The 9,864-nt window shown below is 52.3% G+C and overlaps 1 protein-coding gene across 1 annotated transcript in view; it reads left to right on the top strand.

Annotated features, from left to right (window-relative positions):
- RRM1 (ribonucleotide reductase catalytic subunit M1) overlaps positions 1–9,304 on the top strand; it is a 17,193-nt gene extending 7,889 nt beyond the window's left edge. Inside the window, exons 10-17 of the mRNA XM_026841301.1 lie at positions 264–535; positions 2,231–2,380; positions 3,310–3,531; positions 3,938–4,014; positions 4,832–4,967; positions 6,713–6,808; positions 7,587–7,775; positions 8,061–9,304. Coding sequence (XP_026697102.1) covers positions 264–535; positions 2,231–2,380; positions 3,310–3,531; positions 3,938–4,014; positions 4,832–4,967; positions 6,713–6,808; positions 7,587–7,775; positions 8,061–8,249 — 1,331 coding nt within the window. The 3' untranslated portion in view covers positions 8,250–9,304. The remainder of the gene's footprint in view (positions 1–263; positions 536–2,230; positions 2,381–3,309; positions 3,532–3,937; positions 4,015–4,831; positions 4,968–6,712; positions 6,809–7,586; positions 7,776–8,060) is intronic.
- The last annotated feature ends 560 nt before the right edge of the window (positions 9,305–9,864 follow it).

Here is a 9,864-nt window from a genome sequence, read left to right as displayed (position 1 = left end):
CCCCAGATCCCTCAGCGCTGGCTCAGCCCGACTCTTCAACCCCTCCAGGGATCCCGGGGACTCCCCCCTGCCCTGGGCAGCCCATTCCAACGCCCAACAGCCCCTTCTGCACAGAAATCCTTCCTCAGAGCCAGCCTGACCCTGCCCTGGGCAGCTTGAGGCCATTCCCTCGGGGCCTGGCGCTGGCTCCTTGGCTCCAGAGACTCATCCCCCCTCTCTGCTCCCTTCTGTCGGGGAGTTGCAGAGGGCCAGGAGGTAAAAAAAGGTTAAAAAGCGGGTTAAAAATGCTTGTCTTTCCCTGGGAATTCCTAAGCAGCGTGTGCTCCATTGCAGTTATGAGAAGCAAGGCCGCGTCCGCAGGGTGGTGAAGGCCCAGCAGCTCTGGTACGCGATCATCGAGTCTCAGACGGAGACTGGCACGCCCTACATGCTCTACAAGGACTCTTGCAACAGAAAGAGCAACCAGCAGAACTTGGGGACCATCAAATGCAGCAACCTGTGCACAGAAATAGTGGAGTACACCAGCAAGGATGAGGTAGGTGGAGAATAGGAACCCGCAGCGTACAGGAGAGAGGTGACTGCTCCTCTGGCAGTCTAGATTCTAGAATATGTCTGACTGTTGGCTGGGGAAGGGAATGGGGAGACAAGAAAATTCTGGGGATGTTTTGACCCGAGTCTGCTGACTCTGTGTGTGGGCTTTCCCAACCCTTCCAACTCCCGTGGAGGGTTTGGTATAAAACAAGATACCCCTCAAAGCGAACCTCTGAGAGCCCGAGGGAGAAATGAGCTCTTTGCCTGGCTGGTAGCTGACGTGTCTCTTCAGTGAATGATTTAGTAAAACCACTCCTCTCTTACCCCCAGACTTAGATTTCTGTAACAATTCCCCCTGAGTTCCCCACGTACTACCCTAACCTTGCTGCTCCAAGGTTGTGCGATGTTTGGGCCGCAGCGTTGCCAACAAAGGTGAAGGAAGGACGTAGGAATGAGTTAGTGCCAGCAGAGCTGGGGGGATTTCTAGTGCGGAAAAGCTCCTGAGGCTGTTGTAGCTGAATGTATCCCTTCCTGCTGCCTGAGCCAGTTGTTCCTTAGCTCACATGCTTTGGCATATTTGTAAAGTCCTGCGTAGCCTCGAAGAGGTGGAGAGCCAGCCTTCCTGCCTGTGCTGCACAAGAAATCTTAGCTGACTTTCAATTCTCATGGAGTTGGAAATAATGCTAGTGTTAAAAAATGGCCGAGAAAATGCCCTAATACAGCCTGGATCTCCTTGAGATCAGCTGCTGGTTCTGGCAACACAAGAAACAGTTAGGCTTAGTTTATGTAAGGGTGGCTTGCAGGCAATAGGATTGACCAGGCCAGAGAACTGTATTTTTTGTAGTAATACTGGTTTCTACTGAACCATTTTGAACTGTTGCTACCCTTTCGACAGCTCAGAATCCCCGAACCCTTCAGGTTGGAAAAGCCCCTCGGGGTCATTGAGTCCAACCCTCAGCCCGACTCCACAAAGCTCTCCCCTACCCCACATCCCCCACAGCTCATCCCAACGGCCCTGAAACCCCCCCAGGGATGGGGACTCCCCCCTCCCTGGGCAGCCTGTTCCACTCTCGGACCACTCTTGCTGGGAAACATTTTCTCCTCCTGCCCAGCCTGACCCTCCCCTGGGGCAGTTTCCAGCCGTTCCCTCTTGTCCTGTCCCTGATCCCCTGGGAGCAGAGCCCAGCCCCGGCCTCTCTGCAATGTCCTGTCAGGAGCTGCAGAGAGGGATGAGGGCTCCCCTCAGCCTCCTCCTCCTCACCCTGAACACTCCCAGCCCCTTCCCTGGCTCCTCACAGCATTGATTCTCCAGCCCTTCCCCAGCCTCGTTGCCCTCCTCTGCCCTCGCTCCAGCCCCTCCAGATCTCTCTGGGCTTGAGGTGCCCAAACCTGGACACAACCCTCCAGGTGTGGCCTCCCCAGTGCCGAGCACAGGGGACTGTCACCTCCCTGCTCCTGCTGGTCACACCAGTGCTGACCCAAGCCAGGAGGCCGTTGGCTTTCTTGGCCCCCGGGCACGCTGCTGGCTCCTGTTCAGCTGCTCACGGCATGGCAATGAGGAACGCATTTTTCCAGCCGTGCAGGTTGCTTGATCCTTGGTTTCCCTGCAGTTTGGACAGAGCATGCTCTGGCCCTGAGGCTGGGGGGGTTTGCCTGGGCTGTTCCCTGCTGTACCTGTTTTCCCTGTGTTTCCCCCCAGGTTGCAGTTTGTAATTTGGCCTCTATAGCCCTGAACATGTACGTCACTCCAGAGCACACGTACGATTTCAAGAAGCTAGCTGAAGTCACCAAAGTTATTGTCCGAAACCTGAACAAAATCATTGATATCAACTACTACCCTGTGCCAGAGGTGAGCACTGCGCTGGCGGGGGCTGCGGGCACACCGAGGGCCCGGTGCCCAGGGCCTGTGCCAGCCCCAGCTCCGTCTTGGGCGGGAAGAAGCGGTGAAGGGTTTTGTAAACCTGTTTTAGAAGGAGTTGGGGGTTGACTACCTTGTTTGCAGATGTGACTTGTTGTTAGGGGCTTCTTGAGCTTCAACCCAGAACGGTTCCTTGGTGAAGCAGTTGTAGAAAAAGCCTCCCCTGGAGATGGCTCCGCAGTTGGAATTTTTTCCTGCGTGAGGATTTCCACAAAGCACAGAACAGGACTAGGAACAGGGTGGCAAGTGGGACAGGGAGAAGGATCCTGGAGAGATCCCAAGGAGGCGTCACTCACGCTTGTTTTTTAGGCGTTTTGGGGAGGGTGCGTGGACAGAGGGAGAGCGGGAGGGGCTGGTGGTTGCAGAGGGGGACTGGCAGCAGGGTTTGTTGCATTGTGAGAACAGAAAGGGAAGCAGCGGCGCTGGGCGCTGGAGGAGGAAGTGAGCACATGCCCGAAGTGTGAACCCAAACCTGAGGAGGATCAGATTTTTTCCTGCATGCACAATTTGAATGGATGAGGTTTTAAATGTCTTCACAGGCCTGGTCTTTTTTTTTTGAAGATGCTTAGTGTTCATTTCTAAATCGTGGCTCCCTCTGTGTGTCAGGTTGAGCAATTAAAATCGGTGATTGCTTCTAACAAACTTCATCTGGGTCCTCAAATCAGAGAATCACAGAATCCCTGCCCCACCAAGCAGCAAACGGTGGGGCAGGGGGCAGAACTGGAAGGGGGGGTTGTTGCAGCACTGTGGTTGGCCTGATGATACGGATGAAAATTCCTCGTGGGGGTCCTTTCCAACCTTATTTATTTTATGATTTGATGTAGTTCTGCTAAAGGTGATTGTTCTCTGCTTGAATGCAGGCTGAACGCTCCAACAGGCGCCACCGTCCCATCGGCATTGGCGTGCAGGGCCTGGCGGACGCGTTCATCCTGATGCGATACCCCTTTGAGAGTCCCGAGGCCCAGCGCTTGAACCAGCAGATCTTTGAGACCATTTATTACGGTGCTCTGGAAGCCAGCTGTGACCTCGCCAAGGAGCAGGGGCCCTACGAAACCTACGAGGGGTCTCCGGTCAGCAAAGGAGTAAGTACAGGAGCTGCCCTGTGCCAGCGCTGGGGGAGCAGACGGTGTGACTGTGCCTGGTCCTTGCTGCACAAGGAGAGGTGACTGCAACACCTCGGGCTGATGGTATTGCCACAGCACAAATGTTGCTGGAGTCTTCCTCCATCATTTGGCTTCTTAAGCACAGTAAGAAAAGCATAAGTTAAACAGAGGAGCAGGGAGTAACAGAAAAAAAGCAAGAGTCGCCTGTGCTGCCTGTCCCCTTTAGCACCGTGAAAAGATCTGTGAGGTTTATGATGCAGGAGCTTCACTGAGGCTGAATTGTAGAGAACAGTGCACAAAAACAACAGGCCTATTTGCAATGTGATCTATAAAATCCAGAGAAAAGAGCGCCCTGTCTCATTTGGACTGTGCCCGTGTTCTTCAGGTTCTCCAGTACGACATGTGGAATGTGACCCCGTCCGAGCTTTGGGACTGGAAGGCTTTAAAGGAGAAGATTGCTAAGTGAGTAGTCTTGCACGGTTTGTATGAGATGTGAGATGCGCTCGGTGTGTTCTGAGTGACTAAAACCAAAAGATAGGCCGTGAGTGGAAAAAATGGCCCTATGTGTTCCCCTCCCTGCCCCAGTACATCTTTCTTCAAGAGTGTTTTGCAGATGGCTTGCTTTCCTTTTGGCTCTTACAAGCCAGAGGGCAGCCACCCCCCTGACTCAAGCTCTTATTTCACCTTGGATGCATCAGCAGAACGTTTGAATTCCTGTTAAACAAATGTAGTGATGGGTGAGGCAGAGTCAGCTGGGCTTGGGAACAATTTCCACACTGCCAGGGAGGAGCAGCAGAGCCTTGAACATCCTGAAGGCAGGAATCATTAAAGCATGAAGTGCCTGTAATGAACTTGCTCAATTTATATGGGTCTGACTTTTAAATTTAGTAAATCTGTCTGCTGTCTGTGTATGGAGGGGCCTCAGGCTCTTCACGGACTGCTCGTTCTGGCTTTGCCCTAGTGCTGTGGAGTGCCTGACAGATCTGCACCCTTGCTCATGGCTGAAGAATTTGGGAAAGCCTCTTGATTAAGGATAAAACCAGCAAAGACTTGATTTATGCTTCCGTGTTGACCCACGTTACAAGTTTAGCAGAGCTTCCCTTTTTTTACTGCAGGCAATCTGAGGGTTTGCAGGTGACCCTGAGGTGGGATTTCTGAGCACGTGAGCTGAGTGTTCCTTGTACCGGCCCTCTCGGCTCTTTAGCTCAGTTTGCACTCTGGGGCCTTCTGTCTCATCTCATCTGGTTGCAGCTTTCTAACTCGTGACTGTTGTCGCTAGGTACGGGGTCAGAAACAGCCTTCTCCTTTCTCCCATGCCAACTGCTTCTACGGCTCAGATCCTGGGCAACAACGAATCCATTGAGCCCTACACCAGTAACATCTACACGCGCAGAGTCCTCTCGGGAGAGTTTCAGGTAAGCGGGGCAGCTGTGAGCTTTTCTGTTTTCACCTCTTTGACTCTCACTGCTAAGAAAGAAGGTGGGGGCCCCACACTTGGGGTTTGCTCAGGTGTTTATGTCAGAGGCCAGAAGCACCAAGGGGAACACCTACCCTGGGATATGCAAAACTGTGAAGAAATACTGCTTTTGTCTGGAAAAAAAACCTTTATGAGGCCTTGTGGTCGTTTGACCTTGGCTAAATGCTAGCTACACACCAAGTCGCTCTATCACTTCCCCCTCACACACACTTTTTTCTCAACGGGGCAAAAAGGGGGAAAGAAAATTGGATCAGCTGACCTGCAGGAATAACTGTCAAATGAGTGAGGATTGGGGAATACTGAGGGAAGCTGGAGAGCACGGTGCTGCTCGCCCAGTCCTGAGGAAACAGCTGTGTGTGAGGTGCTAGGAGATGGGAGGAGCTCATGTACAAGCTGCTCAGATACAGCGGGGTTTAGGCAAGAGTACGAAACAATTTGAGTTCTGGAGGCTGGAGTCAGCAGAGCCCTCTGAGGCGAGGGGAATAGCTGCTGTAGGGAAAACCACATAAAAAAAGATAAACATAAGAAATTTCAAGAGTTATGGTTCTTGAGTTGAGGCCAAAGCATCAGTTTATTAATTCTCTGAAATATTTGATGGAACAGTAAATGCTGCTTTTTGCATCTATGAGCTGTCATTTGTTTTCAGCTTCCTTTTTTCAAAGATTATCCAAAGTGATTTTGATGATCTACTCTTTACAGCTAAAGCTTAAACCACTGAAATGATTGTTCTTATTTTTGACAGGTTTTATTTTTTGTCTTGGACATAGAACATTAACACTGCATAATGGTTTATAGATACGCAAGTTGTCACCAATGTATTTTTTAAAAAAGTTTTACCACTTAAGAGCATCTTTTACATTAGAGGAAATTGTCATTAAATGGAAACTGTTTATCTGGATAGAAGCCCTCAGTGTTCAGGAGACATGTTAGTAAGTCCCTGACATATGGATGTGGTCGCTGCTTCTTTGACCAGATTTGATTTCTGCGGAGTGCGTGAGAAGGAAGGATAAATTTTGTCCTGGTAATAACTGTGGTGACTCATAAATAAATGGGGAAAGTGCTCCATTTCCCACGACTGTGGGGTCAGATCAGGCACATCTGGTGGGGTCAGAACAACGGGGTCATTACCTGCTCCTCTGTGGAGGGCTGCTGGACAGGTACCCCCAGTCCCAGCAAGCAAAACTTCCCCGTTTTTTCTTCCCAAATAAACCGCCTATTTTGTTCTTTCCCTTTTGACCCCAGTCTCAATGATTGCTTACACTCCTGTTTAGTAATTCAGGTGGTGGTGAGTGGCCCTGGTAGGCCAGGCTCTCTCCCTTTCACATCTTCTGGCATTCCTCACACGGGGGAGTCCCACACGCTCCCCGTTCTCGCTTGTAACACCCAGGAATTCTCCTGTTCCTGTCCTGCTCGTTCAGACCCAGCCTTCTGTTGTCTGCAGGGGCCCTCAGCACCTCACACGTACCCTGTTGGGTTGGTGTAAGCTCACGCCCAGCCTGGTCCTTGCTGACTGAAGGGTGAGAGTTGTCAGTGCTGTGCAGGGTCGTCTTCAGCCATTTCAAAACCTGAGCCCCTGGGGGTGGATTGATCTCCTCTAGGACGGTGTGTCTGTGCCTTGGGCAGGCCGTCTGCCTCAGCAGAGTACGGACAGCGCTTTCATTCTTTGGCCTTTGCCCCTTACAGATTGTGAATCCCCACCTGCTGAAAGATCTCACAGAGCGGGGCCTGTGGAACGAGGAGATGAAAAACCAAATCATCGCCCACAACGGCTCTATCCAGGTACCTGAGAGGAAGCCGGGAGGGCAGTGCAGGGGTGCCTGGGGGGCTCTTCTGTGCGGGAGGGACTCAGCTGGGCTGGGGAGGGAGAGCTGCAGCATGAGGCAGGGGGCACGTGGCTGATCTCGGAGGTGATTTGCTCCTGCTGGAGCTTTCCATGTGACAGAGAGGCCCAGTGGAAACGTGCTGCTAATTACTGAGAGAACAAATACGGAGTCAGGCCGCTTTACCTCAGGCAGGGTCTGCAGGTTGTTTGGGTTCTCATTTATCATGAAGATTATCGAGGGGTAATTCCGTAGCGGGGAGTTGGCTTGGGGTGGGCTGAGTGTGTGACATCCAGATCCAGAAGTTACATGTGGAAGAGTCAGCGTGGGACGAATCCTTTAGGCTGCGGAGTTTGAAATGCTGCTGTGGCCGTTGTGTGTGGCTGCATGCACGCTAGCAAAGCACATCCCCCTCGTCATGAAGCTTGGCGGGGTACGAGCTGCTGGACTGCTTTCTGTAAGGCCTCACAGCTCTTCAAGGCAAAGCATAATGATCTGTTTGCAAACAGCTTTTTCTGTCAAATTCCCCCGAAGGAGCTGTCCTGTTTCAGCAGGTTTCTTTGGGCTGGGGTGCTTCCAGACCCTTGGATTCAGTGACAGTTCAGCTGCAAAAAGCCTTAGTCCTGGTCAGGATTGCTGAAGTCTCAGCAGCTGGTGAAGCGTTTGATTTTATAAATACAAACATTTGGGCAGTCAGTGGTTGCGCCGCACAGCTCGACTCTTCCTGTGCCTTTCAGAACATACCCGAGATTCCCGATGACCTGAAGCAGCTCTACAAGACAGTGTGGGAGATCTCCCAGAAAACCATCCTCAGGATGGCAGCAGACAGAGGCGCTTTCATCGACCAGAGCCAGTCTCTCAACATCCACATCGCCGAGCCCAACTACGGCAAACTCACCAGCATGCACTTCTACGGCTGGAAGCAGGTGTGTGCGCGGGGCTGGGGGGCTCCTTCGGGGCACGGAGCCAACGGGGCTGCTCCCTTCTGGCCTGACAAGTTGGTCTTGGAAGGGGAAAGGGCTGTTTCCTTCCCCAAACCCTGGTTTTACTAGTGGGACCCCTCTCCGGAGTGTAAAGCTGCACATGCAGGTAGCGTTGCTCTGTTAGTCCTGGCTACTAGTCACGAGCGTGTGACCAGTGCAGTGGAGAGGGTGGCTGCAGTGACTTGTTTCCTGGCCTGTGGCTCTTACGCTCGTGCTTCTGCTCTGCAGGGTCTGAAGACCGGCATGTACTACCTAAGGACAAAGCCAGCTGCCAACCCCATCCAGTTCACCCTGAACAAAGAGAAGCTCCGGGAGCGGGAGAAAGCCTCCAAGGAAGAGGAAGAGAAGGAGAGGAACAAAGCAGCCATGGTGTGCTCCCTGGAGAACCGGGAGGAGTGTATGATGTGTGGCTCCTAACGCGGCCCCCCGCAGTGCCGGCAAAGCCTCCCCACCCCGGCTGGAGTCCTCCTGAGGTAGAAGCACCCGGTGTAACTCCGGGACGTAGAGGTTTGCTGGGACGGGGGCACAGAGGGGGGTGTTGGAGCCTCCCCGGCCGGCTGGGGCTGGTGCACAGGTATGGTAGGGTGCATAACAAGTTTGTATATCACTTTAGTAGCTGGGCTTCTGGAAAACTTAAGTGCTCTTGAATGGTGTTAGGCTGAACCCTGTAGGCAGGACTTCTGAGCAGAGAGGGTCAGTGCTAATGCCACTTACCTTAGAGCTCTGTCTGGAGACTTCAGGCAATTCTTTTCATTTATTAATGACTGTTACTCGTGTCTTCAGAGAAAGGAGCAGGCCTGACTGGTATCTCTTCCTTTGCTGTGATAAGACATGAGGAAATCATCCCCCGGCTAAGTGTGTGGTGCACTCGCTGGGCTGTCTGTCACAGCAAAGGAGCAATCTCTGTCAAGCTTGGGAGGCTGGAGTCTGCGCACATCGGCCCGTGAGACCCTTCTCCCACCACTGCTACTCTCTGTGTCCCCCCCTCCTCCCTTCCCAAAAAGCTTTTTAAGGGAGCAGACTGGTGGTAGGTGCATTGTTACCTGGCCACCCAGCCTGGCAGGGCAGAGCCTTGGCAAATATTCCTTCTCAGTTCAGACCAGGAAATGCTGCAGTGCATTTTAGTCTGTACTAAAAACCTGCTCTAATCTATCAGTCAGTTTTCTGGTAATGGGCTTCCATGCTGTCGTTGGCCGGAAAGCCACCTGAAGTGCACACACCATCTTTTATTTTTTTTCCCCAAGAGTTGCATTTATCCACCCCAGCTAGTTATTTGATCTTTTAAAAATACATTTTTACTGTTCCATGTACCTAACTCCTTGCTCAAATGCAATGGGGCTCCACCATCCAGTTCTTAAATATTTATTGAACTCATGTACCATACAACTAACCCTTGAATCCAGCCGAACTCAATAAAATGTGGAATGTTGAAGGAATGAGTGGTGGTACTTTGGGAACACTTTTTTTTGATTAAAAGTGAATTGAAGCAGCTGGAGGCTGGGGCCTTGTTTGCGAGCCCAGCGCACGGTTCCTTCCAGAGAACCGTCTGCAGGTTTGCGTCGTGTAAAATGAGGCACGTAAGTGGAAAAACTCTGTGTGCTGGGGCAACCGTGCTTAACTCAGCGGGGCGGCTGCTGTTTTGTCACTTTGAAGGTCTGAGTGAGTTTTGGGAAGCTGCAAGGGCTGGAGCAGGGCCGCTGGGGAAGCAGAATCCCGCTCGCAGGACGTGCTCACCTCCTGTGGGATGGGGCAGAGGGAGCTGTGAGGACTGGAGAGGGCTGTGTTAGGCTGTTGGCTGTGTGGAAAGGTGTGGGCTCGAGGTAGAGATGCCGAGGAGCTGCTGTTAGACCCTCACAGGTGGGTTTAGTCAAGTTAGGATGCTTGTGTGTGTCTGTCCTCCCCTGTTTGCTGGAGAACTTCAGCGGGATGGCCGAGCCCTTTCCTCTGCCCTGCTCCTGCCCCCCTGGTGCTCACCCTTCACTGCCTGGACTGCAGAGCACAGATCATGGAACCACGGAGGGTTTGGGTTGGG

Source organism: Athene cunicularia, assembly GCF_003259725.1.
Source record: "Athene cunicularia isolate RWA chromosome 1 unlocalized genomic scaffold, athCun1 chr1_part4, whole genome shotgun sequence".
NCBI classification, from domain to species: domain Eukaryota; kingdom Metazoa; phylum Chordata; class Aves; order Strigiformes; family Strigidae; genus Athene; species Athene cunicularia.
This window is presented reverse-complemented; position numbering and strand designations above follow the sequence as displayed.